The sequence below is a fragment of the Accipiter gentilis genome, chromosome 29, assembly GCF_929443795.1.
Source record: "Accipiter gentilis chromosome 29, bAccGen1.1, whole genome shotgun sequence".
NCBI lineage: Eukaryota > Metazoa > Chordata > Aves > Accipitriformes > Accipitridae > Astur > Astur gentilis.
Window position 1 is genome coordinate 17,244,248 of NC_064908.1, and position 13,788 is coordinate 17,258,035.

Here is a 13,788-nt window from a genome sequence, read left to right on the forward strand (position 1 = left end):
TTGATTTTCCAAATCATCAGGAAATCACATGCCTTTTTTTTTTTTTTCCTTTTTTCCAATTTCAATATTACTAATTTCCCTAGGCTTTCCTCAAACCATCTCCGTAATATACTGAGGCTGATTCTAATCTCACACTGCTTTTATAGCACTGTAACTCTGATCTCACACTGGTTTTACACTGGTGCAGTTCCACTTATTTCAACTGAGTAAATTCCTGATTTATGTTCCCGTAAACGACAGCAGAAATAGGCCCATGGTTTTCCCTGGAGCAATGCCTGGCTCAGGCTGGGGTGAGGAAGAGCAAGATCAGGTCCCTTGCAATGCAAATGATGTAGAAAACTGTCATTAAATTACACCTAGACTTTCAAATACACTTTTGCTTTCTTTTAAAAAATGTGCTGCACTGTCAGTTACAAATGCACGGGAGGAGATCAGCCAGGAGAGGAGGCCAGGACATGTGGCTGTGGTGTTCGCAGAGACGGCAGGCTGCAGCCCCCGTTCCCCTCTACTTTTCGGGGGAAAATCAGTCTGCACCCCCTCCTTGCTCCGGTTTCTTTTGCCCGTTTGTGCACAAACTGCTTCTCGCTTCCTCAGGCCCAGATCTGTCCACCGAGAGCCTGGTGCTTTGGATTAAATTGAAATGTGTATGTCCTGTTTGCTTTAAAATATTAAAATGTAATCCTGGGGAATGAAATCCCTTAAGACAGCGGTGTGACAGGGCAGCCTGCAGCACGGCCTTTCCCCCTCGTTAGCACACAGAGCAAGGAGGGCCCTTATCAGAGCCAGCGATGAGAGCACAAGTGGGCTCCTCTGCAAAGACCCACTAACGTAACTCTAATTAATTTATTTTTTAAGGCTACACACGAGGGAGCTGATCAATGCTTTGCCCTGCGGTCTCGTTTGTTCGGAGCATATATCATTTCCTTGATTTATTCTCTGTGATGTGAGAGGATGTAACTAGCATCTTGATACCCACCTCTGAGGCTGCTCCCTTCCCCTTGACACAAGCAGGCACAGCATCAGGAGCGAACTCCTGAGCTCTTTATGCAACACCTGAGCCCTGTTAGCAGCTGCCATTAAAAGCGGCTCCCCTGCTTGCAGGGTGGTGATGCTGGATTGACACTGGGTATCGGTGCTGGGTGTGATCTGTGCTCCTGAATCATCCTGCAGACCCTGCTGAGGGAGACCAGGACTGCTGTGTCCGAGGGATCCTGCTGAGCTGGGCACTCCACCAAGGGAAATCTCGTCCTCGCTTGGTTCTACTCGTGGAGGAAGAACAGGGGCTGTTGTAATTAACGACTGTGGCAGCCACTGATTTATGGTGGATTGGAGTGTTTTTCCCCTCTCATTTGCTCTTGGAAAAAGTTGGGACAGAGACAGGAGGAGGTGAAGGCAGGCAGAGGAGGGAAAGGGTCCTTTGCTTCTTTGGTAGAGATGAAAGGATGTTGTCTTTGCTCAGATGAGGGTCCCTCGGCTCCGACCAGCCTCTGTGCTGTGCCCTAAGGAGCCTTTTGCTGCTGTGTGAAGCCACCAGCCTTTTGTGGGGGCGTGTGATGGTCAAATAGCAAATAACTTGGGTGTCAGTGGTATCACTCACAGCTCTCCCAGCTTTTCCGTGCTCTAGCCCAGGTAGGCCCTTGCTGGTGCACATGGAAGGTTGAAGATGTATTTCTTTCCAGCCATCTTCCCCCTGATGTGAAGTAGCACAGGGAAGCGAGTGATGCTGCAGTCCTTCAGCAGACCCCTGGCTGGGGCAGGCTTTGGGCACAGAAGGCCAGTGGATGGAAGAGGATCTAGGTGCCCCAATTCCCGCTTCTGGGTGCCGGAGCCCCACTTGGGAAGCCTAACAAGTATAAATCAGTGTAGCTGTATTGGTTTTATAGGGCTGCGCTGCTTTATGCCTGCTGAGGCCCCTTGCCATTGCAGAGGAGGGACCAGTCTCGCCCAGTCTGCTGGATAAACAGCTCGCCATCGCACCCAGCGTGGCGCCAGCTTCTCCTTCGAGCCTTTTTCCCGCTGTTCCTTGCCCTCCTGCTCTGTATAGTGGGAGAAAACACCGACAGCAGGACCCTCCGAGCACATAAAACCTCCGAGCGGCCTCGCCGACAGCCCCTGGGCTCTGCAGGGACCCCTCGCCCTCCCCAGCCTCCCAGACAGACGCGGGAGGATGAGATGCCACAACCTGACATCAGCGGAGTAAAATATGGCTCTGGCAGTAATCCGATAGAACTTGATGGTAATTTGGGGTGGGGGGAGGAGAGGAGGAGGCAGTGAAAAAAGGAGGCATTGAAAGTACACTTCCTTTCAGTGCATTGCTGGGAAGACCATTAGGAAAACCACTAGATTATTTTTCACATTCTTCAGTGCAAAACTACTGCATTTTATGACCACTATCAATAACAGCTATCATATTACTAATGCTACAGTTGCCACATATATAATATTTAAATCACATTTGCGGCTGACAGAGACCTATGGATATTCTCGATCCCAACAGGCTATTACAGTTCATATCATGTCTGTCATATAAATATTATGAATCATTTCCCACTATCTTTATGGGGGCTACATTGACATCGTCAAAAAGGCTCTGGGTACTGCTGGATACTGCATATTTATATACACCTTATGTATATGTATGTGAATGGAGGGAGATTTATACAACAATCATCGGTAATAAATGCCTATGATAAAGCATATTATCTTCACACTTCATTTGCAAAGTGTTTTGTATGCAGGGACTAGGAGAAGGCTAGCAGCAAAGGCTCTGTTAAGTGACTGGGTCACATCCTCAAGCCCTGGTGTAAATCAGGGGGCTTCTCTGCCAGGAGGCTGATCAGCAGCAGCTGAGGCACAAGCCCCTTACGGCAGTGTAGGATGAGCTTCAGCTGCTGCCTGGGCACTGACTTGGTCAGTGTGCTGCTGGTTCACCCCAGGTGAGGATTTGGCTCATGTCCCACTTGTTGGATGGGTGGTGCTTTCCATGTGCTTTCCCCAAAGAGCTGTAAATCTCATAGTTCGTGCACTGCATTTCATCTTCCATCCGTCAATGCTTTCTTTGCTGGCTTCCTTGGAAGTCAAGCCCTGGTCTGGGTGATGAGATGAAAAAAAAAAAGAGATCTCCAGGTGTTAAAAAAGGAAGAACTAGACTTTCCATTTACAGAATCTTTTTGCAAAGCAGTTAATTAAACCACTGTCCCTGCAAACCAGGTGAGACATGCTAAACCCAATCCACCAGCAAAGCACAAGAGAGGAAGAAACCTCCCCTAGGATTATTCAAGCTAGATCCAGACAAGCACTCAGGTGCCCCGAGACCTCTTCCCCAAACCTGTTTTAACTGCTTGAACACAATTATATTAAGACTCACTCCATATGCGGAGACAGACAAGAACAAATGCAACTTTATGGCTTGGAAGTTAGGAGGTCTCTAATAAGCATTTAATGTCCAGTTCTGAAGCAGCTGAAAGTGCAGCACAGTACTTCTGAGCGTGCAATACATTATTTTATCTGAGCAGTCTCCAAAAGAGGGGAGAATGCAGTGTCTCTGCCTGTTCTTGGCGTGGGAATGTGGCTCTCCAGCAGATCAAATAAATCATGTGCATTTCACTTCATAAACAAACATCATCAGCCTGTTTAAATGCTGCTGGGGAAAAAACAAAGCAGCTTGAATCTCCAGCACTTAGAGAAACGTCTTGTCCTTCAGAGTTTTTGCTGGTTTGTGCGTGTAGTGCCTCCCTGAGGAGCGGGGACCCACCCCCTGCAGCTGTTTGGGTTTGCAAGGATGGTTCTGAAGTCTCTGATGGATGCTGAGAGGTCCCGGCAAGAGTCTGCCAACTGGGCACGTGCCTGGGGACTACCTCTGCTGCCAGACTCCGGGGTCCCTGTGTGATGCCGTGGCCTCTGACCGGTCACCCCCTACAAACCTGGCCGTGCCTCTGTTAGCTGCAAGGGAGCCTGGCTGAAACCGGGAAGAAAAGCAAGACGTGAGCTCCTCTTGCCCCTGAGGACAAGAGGTAGGTCCTGTCCCAAAGACCTACAGTCCGGATACCCCAGGCAGAAAGTTCTACAGCGCGTGGATGTTTCAGCAGTCTGTAAGTCTCCTGGGGGAGACGGATAATACAGACCCTGGTCCTATGGCATCCAACGGGTTCAAGGTCTTGGAACCTGCCGTGACTTTGGGTGGAGCGGGTTGCTGGAGTTGAGGACAAGCCTGGGAAAGTCCCACAAAGCGTGCGCGAGTGGAAGGCGTCTTTCCTTGGCTGCGTTGGGTTTTCAGCTCATGTACGCAACCAGATCGCTGGAATCGCGCATTACCTTCTCAGGGAGGGACTTCTGTGGCCCTGAGCCCCAGGCCGGTGGCTGCAGGCACCGTTGTCCCTACATCAGGGTAGCCCCGGCCACCCATCGCAGCCTTGCCCCTCGCTGTGCTGCGGGAGACAGAGCCCGGACATGGCCCGGGAGCTTCTCCTGTTCTTTCTCACTCAGACTTTGTATTTATTCTTTCTTTAATCTGTAATAAAAGGCAGCCAGGGAGGGAAATAGATGTGTTTTTCTAACTGTGCAGGAGGGCATGAAACAGTAGGGGAAGCACAGCAGGTTTTGGTTTTGTCCCATCAGATAATTCTGGGTTATGGACAAGATAAGCTGGAATCACTTAGAAAAAATAATAAAAGCCGTGGTTTCCAAATCCCCTTACTGGGCCCAAGCGCCCAGTTCTGAATGCAGTCTCAGGTCTCAGCTCCCCAGAGCAGCTCAGTGCCTACCTCCTGCCGATGCCCACACGCACCGAAATCCCTTCGCCCCAAATGTCTTGAGCACGCGTGGCGGCAACAAAGTGGGAGCGTGGGGATGGAGGGAGAAGCCTTTGCCTACTTGACTTTTACACGTGAATGAACATAGTATCTGCCCCTGTCGAATTCAGCTGGAATTGAGCGATGGGACTGAAAGCTGTTTGGATGAGGACAGGCGGACCCCAAATTATCCTGTCGCATAGGCCTGCCTTCTTTAGGATCCCAGGCTAAAGGGTTTTTGCATTACCCAAGGGTAGGGAGAGCAAGAGCCGCTCGGAATTTCACAAGAGAGATCTCCCAGACAGTGTAGGACCTTCAAGCGTCCCTGCGTCAAGCAGATGTACAAGCCAATGACCTGCAAAAATTATCTTCACATCCTCCCATCACCCCCCATGCTAATGTAAGTCCTTAGCTAGGAAGTGCAAAGCTGAAGTCGAGCACAGCATTAGGCAGCCTGGTAGAGCTTATTAAATTAATAGTGCATTAAAGAATTGGGGGGACGTGGCGGGGGGGGTGGGGGGAGAAGGGAAAGAGAAGAAGGCTTGTAACATCACAGAAATATCCTTGCTACCTTCTGGCATCTTCAAGAGACTGGAAATGTGGGCCTGCATCCAGCTGTCTTCTCTGGGGCAAAATTCCTTTGGCTTCTGTGGGAGGTTTTACCCAAATAAGGACTGCAGGATCAGACCTGTTATTGTCACTGCAATTAACATTTAGATCCACATCTAACACGAACTGTTACAGGCTGGTTAGGGAGAAATTTAATTTGCTCTAAACAGCTTGATGGGAGAGGAGCGTGAAATGTCCTAGTTATGGTAATTTCATGTGTTAAGAGTCTACAAAGGTGGATTTTCAGCCATGGGTCTAATAACCCTGCTATCTGCTGCAGCCATCAAGCTAAGTGTGCTTTGGGATCCTGAGGTTTGGGGCCAGATTCCCACCTGCGCTCGGTGGCGGGGTAAGCCATTTACACCGCCTGGCAGCGCTCTGATCACCGTGGACATCCTCAAAGCCATAAGGGCCCACAACTCGTCTTAGGCCGTTACGGCACCGGAGACTCAAACGGCATTTGAGTGAGAGCCTGGGTCTGCCCCGGCGAGGCACGGAGGAGCGTTGCCCCCAGCTGTGTTTTCCCTTATCAGACACGACGATGAGCTTTAGTTTGTGCGTCAGGAAACCGATTTCTACCTGTTTGCTATACGCAGGTGTCCATGAGATCTGTGATTTTTTTGCCCCGCCAACCCACTCCTTGGACCTGCTTTGTCTAACGATGCCCAACTTTCTTTTTTATATCCTTATGTATTTCCTTTTTTCCCTTTTCTCCCAGGAGTTAATGTAAGTCAGCCATAAAAACTGACTTGGAGATGAAACTTGGCATTTAAGGTCCCAGCCCGGGAGCAAATGAAGTTACCAGTTATAAACACACACCAAAATCTGTTTGGACATGCTGAAATTACAGGAGCAGAGGATAAAAAGGATCCAAGACGTTTTATTTTGTTTTAACTTCTGCGGCTCCGCGCGAGTGTCAGTTTGCAGCCGCTTGCCTGACGCAAGATGGGTCCTCTTGGTGTTTTGCTTCTTCTCGTTGTAATTAAAGCCGATAAATGGCAACGCATCTCCCCGGGGAGGAGGCAGGGGTCCCCAGCTGGTCCGCGTCACGATCCCGCGGGGTTGCCGGCTGCGTCCCCCTCGTTTAACCGCCGGCGTGTGGGTCTGTCCAGGAGAGGCAGGGTCTGTGCCCTGGTAGGGACGCGCAGCAGAGCAGGCAAGAGCCGTAGGAGAAATCGGGTATCAGGGCCTCTCCTGCGTGGCTGCAGACGCCACGGTGACAGGTATGAGATAGACCGATAAGTGCACGCGGGTGATAGGGATGTGGCAATGAAAGATAAGAGGCTTCATTTTTTTATAGGAGGAGGTGCTAGATTGCTAATATTTACAACATGAGACGCTTTGCCAATTAAAGAATAAATCACGGCAGATAAGAGGCTCGGAAGCGCTTCACGGCCGGATCTGCCACCCGGCGAGACGACGGTTGGCGGCGGCAGCGCGCCCGTGGGTGCGCGTCGGAGAGCGGGACGGTGATGGGCGCCCTCCCGATTTCCCCCAACCCCACTTGCTGCGGGAGAGCTGGGAGCTACCTGTGCCGGCAGAAAAACCCCGGCACTCGTCCCTGGTGTCATTTCGGGCTTCCTTCCCCACCGCGCGTCAGCAGCTGCCGCCGCGGACCGAGCCTGTTTGTTATGCGCGTTATGGCCCTCAAGAGCGAGGGTCGATATGATGTTTAATATGCTTCGCGCATAGCGGAGTCGCTTTGGTCCATCAAGTCGCTAATACGCATTCTTACGGGGCTGAGTATCGTTTATTAAACCCGGAGGCATGCCGGGGAGGGTGGGGGCCAGGGCCCCCGCTGCTCTGGGAAGCAGCCAGCGATGCCGGCGGGGTGGTACCCGCGGTGCCGAGGAGGTGAGAGTTTGCAGACGAACCGCACACGCACAGAGAGTTATTTGTTGGGCCTCGTTTATGGGAAATGAAATAAATCGCGCTTTGAAGGCCGGCCGCCGCGCGACACGCCCCGGTGACAGGGAACGGGGCTGAGGGTCTCGCTGGCTGCCCGAAGCCTGGGGACGGCTGAGATTGCTCAGCATCACTCGAAGAGCCACCCTCCTTCCCGAGGCTCCCACCGCAGCGCTCCGCACCCCATTTTTTTAAAATTTTCCTTTTTTTAATTTTCTTTTCTTAATTTTCTTAATTTTCTTTCTTAATTTTCTTTTTAAATTTTCTTTCGAAATTTTCTTTTTTAATTTTCTTTTTTAATTTTCTTTTTAATTTTTTTTCAGTTTTCTTTCTTTCAGGTTTTTTTTTCAGTTTTCTTTTTTTCATTTTTCCTTTTTAATTTTTTTTTAAATTTTTTCCAGGTCTTTTCAGGTTTTTTTTGTTTTCTTTTTTTTCAGTTTTCTTTTTTCAGTTTTTTTTCAGTTTTCTTTTTTTTTCAGATTTCTTTTTTTCAGTTTTCCTTTTTCAGTTTTTTTGTTTTCTTTTTTTTTCAGTTTTTTTGTTTTCTTTTTTCTTTTTCTTTTTTTCATTTCTCTTTTTTTTCTTTTCCTTTTTTTTTTCATTTTCCTTTTTTTCAATTTCCTTTCCCCCCCAATTTTCTTTTTTCCCCCCAATTTTCTTTTCTTTTCATTTTTCTTTTTTTCCCCCAATTCTCTTCCCCCTCCCCCCCCCCCCAATTTGAAGTTTTCTCCTCCTCCCCTCTCCCCATCACTTTAAAAAAAAAAAAAAAAAAAAAAAGAAATTATTGTTCTTCTTTCCCCCGACCCCGGCGGGGCCGGGCGCGGGGCGGCGCTGCGCGGCGGGGCGGGCGCTGCGGGGCGGTCGCGGCTCTCGCTCCCCCCTGCGCGGGGCCCCGGCGCGGAGCTCGATCGCGCCCAGCGGAGCCGAGCGGCGGAGTTACATTGTTGGGAGTTTTTGCAACAACTCCGCGGCCTCGTCTGCGCGCCCGGCGCTGCGCGGGGCCGCCGGTGCGGGGCTGCAGCCTTCCCCGCCTCCTCCTCCTCCTCCTCCTCCTCCGCCCCTTGGGCTTTTTTTTTTTTTCTCCCCCTTTTTTTTTTTTTCCCCCTCCCTTCCTCCCCCTCCTCCCTCTTCCCCCCCTCCTCCCTCTCCCCCCTTTCGCTTTGATTTCGCTCTCCTCCCCTCTGCGCGCCCTGTGTCTGTGTGTGTGTTTTTCGCCGCCGATCGTCCCCAAGCCCCTTGGCATGAGTTAAGCACCAGCTATGGACACCAAACACTTCCTGCCACTGGGTGAGTTTTGTTCCGAAAAAGATTCTCCATTCCTACGGCGGGGCGAGGGGGGGTGGTGGGTGGTGGTGGTTAAAGAAAATCAAATCAGCTCCTAACCTGCCCCCCCCGGCCGCTTCCCCTTCCACCGTCCGCACCGGGGAGGCAGCGGGCGGGGGATGCGCTGCGCCCCTTCCCCGGGGGGGGGCCGGCAGCCCCGCGGGGAGACTCGCTGTCAGCTCCGGGGAAAGTGCCGGGACGGCCTCACCCCGTGGCCCCCCAGCTCCGGCCGCCTTGGTTTAGTTATTATTTTTTGTTTGGGTCTTTTTTTTTTTTTTTTTTCCTTCTCCTTTGAGGCGCAGCCGGGTGGGGGGGGGGGGGGGGGGGGCGGGCGGCGGGCCCCGGGCGGGGAGCTGAGCTGAGCCGAACCGAACCGAACCGAACCGAACCGGGCCAGCGGTATTTTCAAACGGGGCAGCGAGTACCCGGGCTCGGCCGGGAGAGCCCCCTCCCCGCCCGGGGCTAGTTCTGCAGGAGGGTTTGGCAGCTCGCAGCCTCAGCTTCCCCCCTCTTGCTTTCCTCTCTCCGTTTCTTTTTTTAAAATTTTTTTTTTTTTTAATTTTATTTCTTTCCTCCCTTTTCTCCCTCCCCAGCTGGGCAGGGGGAGGCAGAGCACCCGCGGGGACCCCCGTGCTGCGCCCACACTGGCCCCTCCGCTCGCATCGTCCCTGTCTGGCAGCTCCCAGAAGCTTGGGACCCTCTTTTTCTTTTTTCTTTTTTTTTTTTTTTTTTTTTTTTTCCTCCCCCCTCTTCTTTTTAGTTACATTTTAAAACCTATTCCCAGCTGGAGTTTGCCATCCTTTGGGTGACTGAGTCAAGTCCTAGCTTGTAAGGGCGAATGCCTCCTCGCGTCTCGGTTTCAGGAGAAGTGATATTGCAGAGCTCAGTGTTCAGGGTGGGGGGAAGAAAAGTTTTGGCGAAGTAACCCGGCGCCAAGTCCAGGCGAGGGGGAAGAGGGACGAATCCTGCCATCTCTGTCACCGCTCGGCGCGGTGGCGCGTGGGCTACAAGCCTCTGGCCGAGCAAGCCCGTGGCCAGCGAGATCATCTACTCTGGCTTCCCTGGGCTTTAAATCTGTGCTCAACCTCTGCTGGCCTGTGGTAGTTGCGTTTTGTTTCTTTCTTTATTTTTTAATGGTGTTTTTTTTGTTTGTTTGTTTGTTTGTGTGTTTAAGAATTGCAATTTTAGTTGTTCCTTTCGAAGAGCGGTAGAAATATAAACACCATCACCAGGTCCGCAGCTAGCCCAGCCCCCCCGGGGGGGTTTCCAGGACTGCTGGGGGCTGGGGGCTTTGGCAGGGAGACCCTGGCAGATCCTCAGCTGGCATCTACTTCCCCCCCCCCCCCCCCCCCCAAATCACGGTTTCACAGTGCCCCTCGTTGATTCGGCTGTGAGGTGGGAAATGCTGCTGGGTTGGTTTTCCCAGAGTTGCTGCTCAGGGGAAAAGCATCTCACCTGTAGTGTCCCCCCCCCCCCGCCCCAGGAGCGGGTCCTGCTTCCAAAGCCAAACCGATTCCTTTCGGGTCCATCGCGTGCAGGTGTCGGGGATCCTCGCGAACGCACCCGTCGAAGCAGAAAGCGCCTCGCCACGCAAAAGGGGTTTAATCTTCGGGGCGGCTTTTGCGAGATCCACGTTTCCTCCGATGCTCTCGTGGAAGACGGTCCAAACCTCTCTTGCTACGGGCAGGATCAGGCCCCTATGCGTATGCTCGCATTTTCTTTTCAGACCAGAGCTCTGCTGTTACGCTGTAGATGCTAAATAATACGTTGTGTTATTAGTCATGTTGACTTTGACGGGGGAGGAGAGGGGGAGCGTGTGTCACCTTGCTGCTGGCTCGGGTAAGGATTTTCACAGTGGTGCAAATGAAAAACAACTGATTTATCTGCTCATTTATAAATGCGTGTGGACGGTGGGGAGAGGGTGGGTCTTTGCGACCCGCTGGGCAGCCCACGGGGAACATCCAGAGGAAAACCAAGGCGGACACCCCAGGACAGCGGTGCTGGGTGGGGGTTATAACTTCGCATCGCTGGCTTAGGAGAAAAATTGAGCTGCCTGCGGGAGCCGTTTAGGGTGCGTGGTCTGGGTCAGTGTCTGCTGCGTGTTGTGCCGCTGCAGAAGCGACTCCTAAACTTTAACCGCTGGCCTTGCGTCACCGATGGCTGGAAAAATGAGTTTGGGTTGTAAAGGTCAGGGGGTTCTGCAGGTTTTGGAGGGGCAGATCTCGGTCCTGCTCTGAGGATGGGAGGGCAGGCAGAGCCTGAAAGCGTGTGAGCAGTTTGTAAGAGCGAGGGGAGCCTCGAGGAGTGCCAGCAGAGACCTTCCCAGTGAAACCAGAGCGGAGCTGGTGGGGCCATTGGTGCTTTTTAGGGGTGGGCTGGTCCAAAACCCGCCAGGTCCCGACTTTGCGGAGTGCCAGGGTGTTTCGCCAACCCCGTCCCATGTCGTGGTTGGGAGCTGGCATTTGCGAGCCGAGGGGGGAAAAAAAAAATTAAATAGCCAAGCTTGTGGAGTTTGTTTCCCTGCACACCAGTACAGGCCTGAGCTGGAGAACAGGAGCAACTGGGGGCCAAAAGCAGGCTCTGTTGCTGTGTGGCCCCATCAAAATCTCAGCTCAGTTTGGCCTAAAAAGGATAACCTGGAGGAGGTTCCTGGCCGAGTCCTGCCTGTGGTTAGACTCAGATAACCCCGCTGATGTCATGGGTGGAAGCGTGGCCAGCGCTGGGCACTTTTAATAGTAGTATCTCATTTTCCTGCTCGTCTCGGAGGTTGCTGGCAGATGCCAGGCAGAGGCTCCCCGCAAGGACGGCACGTCCCTGGGCATCTCCCAGGCTGGATGCTGTGGCCCTCCATCTGCTCTCCCGCTCCCAGGACAACCTGCAGCCTGATGGCAGGGTCCGTGGGCAGCGGGGCTGCCCGCCCCTGCCCCGTCCCTGCCTGCGTGCGGCTTTCCCGCGTGGCGCGGGTACCACCGCAGCCCGGCGTGAGGTTCATAAACACCACGGGCTCCGGCAGGTGCCGCCTTAGAAGCCGTCTGGGGGTACAGATCTCCCTTTACTGGGTTTCGAATGATCAGGGCTGTCTTGCTTTTGCTCCTCTGCGTGGGAGGGTGGTGCTTTGCCATCTCCAGGAGGAGGAAAATCAAGAAAAAAAAGCCGTCGCGCAAGTGCTCGCGAGGCTGGGGGGATGCCCGTCTCCTGGTGGGGCGCACGTACCGAGGTCAGGCTTTGCACGGGGGCCAGACGTGCAAACCAAGGAACTTGGCGCTTGTTCCCAAGGCTCTGACCGCTGCGATCCTTTTATCGCTTCGTTTTCTTCTTTGCCCGTTCCCCTAAGAAGGCGTCGACTCCTTGGGGAGCCAAAGGGGGATGGTGAGCTCGGGGAGCCGTCCCTCGAGGCTCAGCCTCATGGAGGGAAGAAACAGTTAACGGGTGTCCGAGGTTGGTGCTTCCCTCCCGGAGGTCAGTTCGCCGGGTTGCAACCTCTGCGAGTGTTTCTTCCCACCCGCACGGCCGTGCCAGGGCCGGCCGCGGCTGCTCAGGATGTGGGGTGAGAAGCGGCCGTGCACGGTCCTGGCGAGGCCGGAGCGGGAACGCCTCCGAGGAAAACAGCAAAACAACCCCGCCGTGTTCGGTTAGGGGGGGAGCAACCTGGAAGGTGGGGGCTGCTTCGGGTGGAAGAGAGCGTGGGAGCGTCAGCATCCACGAGGCATCTTCATCCCGCATCCCCCTGGCCTTGCCAGCGGGCACGTGGCCGGGATGAGCCCGGGTGCCGTGCAAAACCCGAAAGAGATTTGTGGGAGCCCGTGTCTGGATTGAAACCTTAGCGCGGTCCTCAGTTCTGCTTCTTACAGCTTCAAAAATTTACAGCCGATAGGAAAATCCACAGGGAGGAAAAATTCTGAAAGATGCGGAAAGTCTCACGGCTTGTCTGAGCATCCCTGCGAGGAAGGAGGACTCCTCTGCCCCACATCTGGAAGATGCTGGACGGCTCCGTGGGGCCGCCGGTGCCGTACCGGAGAGGGGCCTCGTAGGAGCGAGAGATAAAGTATAGTCACGTCCTGGTCTCTCTTGCTGAAGCATAGCGTAGGGCTCGACCTCTCCCAGTTGACATATGCAAAACAAGCTGGGAAGGAATTTTTGCCTTTTTCAGGATCTGGGCTGTGACAGTTAAATAAATCCTCTGAGGGTCCCTGAGTTTACTCCACACCGTCCTGCTGTGTTGGAGAGAGCGTTTGTGTTTCTCGTATTTAGGGCATTTTATTTATTTAAAAGAGAGTGGGGGAGAAAGCCACAGAATTTTAGTTATTCATTGCAAATATTATTATTGGCGTTCTGCTCCTGTTGAAAAAAAAAAAAATCAAGGGGGGAATCAAAACATTTCACTGGAAAATACACCCTGGCTTCGTCCCACCCACATCTCGAAGGCGAAAATAAATATTTATTAAGAAATGGGTTAAAAACCTTTTTGTTGGAGTATTGTTTTCTGGGAGCAGGGGTGGATTCCCATATGCCAGAGCCCTGCTACCCGGCTGAATTTTTTATTTTTGTATTTTTTTTTTTTTGCAGGATGGTTAAGAAAACAAACAAACAGCGGAGCTGTGGGCGCCGTGGGGCAGGGGCTTGGGCTTTGGGATGTTCTTTGGTCCTGCCTCTAGCACAGGGTGCTCATTCCTACGAGCATCCCGTCTCTTTTCGGGGGGGACCGTGCGCGAGCAGGGTATTCCCCCGAGGCTTTTGGCTGCCTGAAGTCACCGAATCATTCTTGCTATAAATATCCCGCAACCCCGCTGCGGGAAGCGGTGAGACAGCACGAGGTGGCGGCCCTTGGCAAGGGGCTTAACCCGGGGTGGTGGTGATGGAGTGGGGATGCCAAGGGGGTCCCTGGCCCCCCCACCCCCCCCAGCCGGGTTTTTCTCTGCCAGGCCGGGCTGTCGGTGATAACCAAAGCCGGGGACACCTCAAATCACTGCTGGCGAAGTGCTGGGTATTGCAGGGACCTTCCCCGGGAGCTCGGTAACCTAATTGGGCTCTAATTAATGGTGTTCCCTGGCTCCGGTCCCCAGCCCGTCTCCCCATCATCGCCTCCGTTCGCAGGTGGAGGGACTGGGTCTCTCCTCCCTCGGGCCGGCGGTGCGAAGGGATGCTCGGCAGCGGGATCCAA

At 52.9% G+C, this 13,788-nt stretch overlaps 2 protein-coding genes across 2 annotated transcripts in view; one reads left to right on the forward strand and one right to left on the reverse strand.

Annotated features, from left to right (window-relative positions):
* Positions 1–13,788, reverse strand: part of VAV2 (vav guanine nucleotide exchange factor 2) — a 462,631-nt gene that overhangs the window by 313,044 nt on the left and 135,799 nt on the right. The gene's annotated exons all lie outside the window — the stretch shown is intronic.
* Positions 8,436–13,788, forward strand: part of RXRA (retinoid X receptor alpha) — a 119,775-nt gene continuing 114,422 nt past the window's right edge. The window contains exon 1 of the mRNA XM_049833049.1: positions 8,436–8,591. Within this exon, the coding sequence (XP_049689006.1) occupies positions 8,564–8,591 (28 nt within the window). The 5' untranslated portion in view covers positions 8,436–8,563. The remainder of the gene's footprint in view (positions 8,592–13,788) is intronic.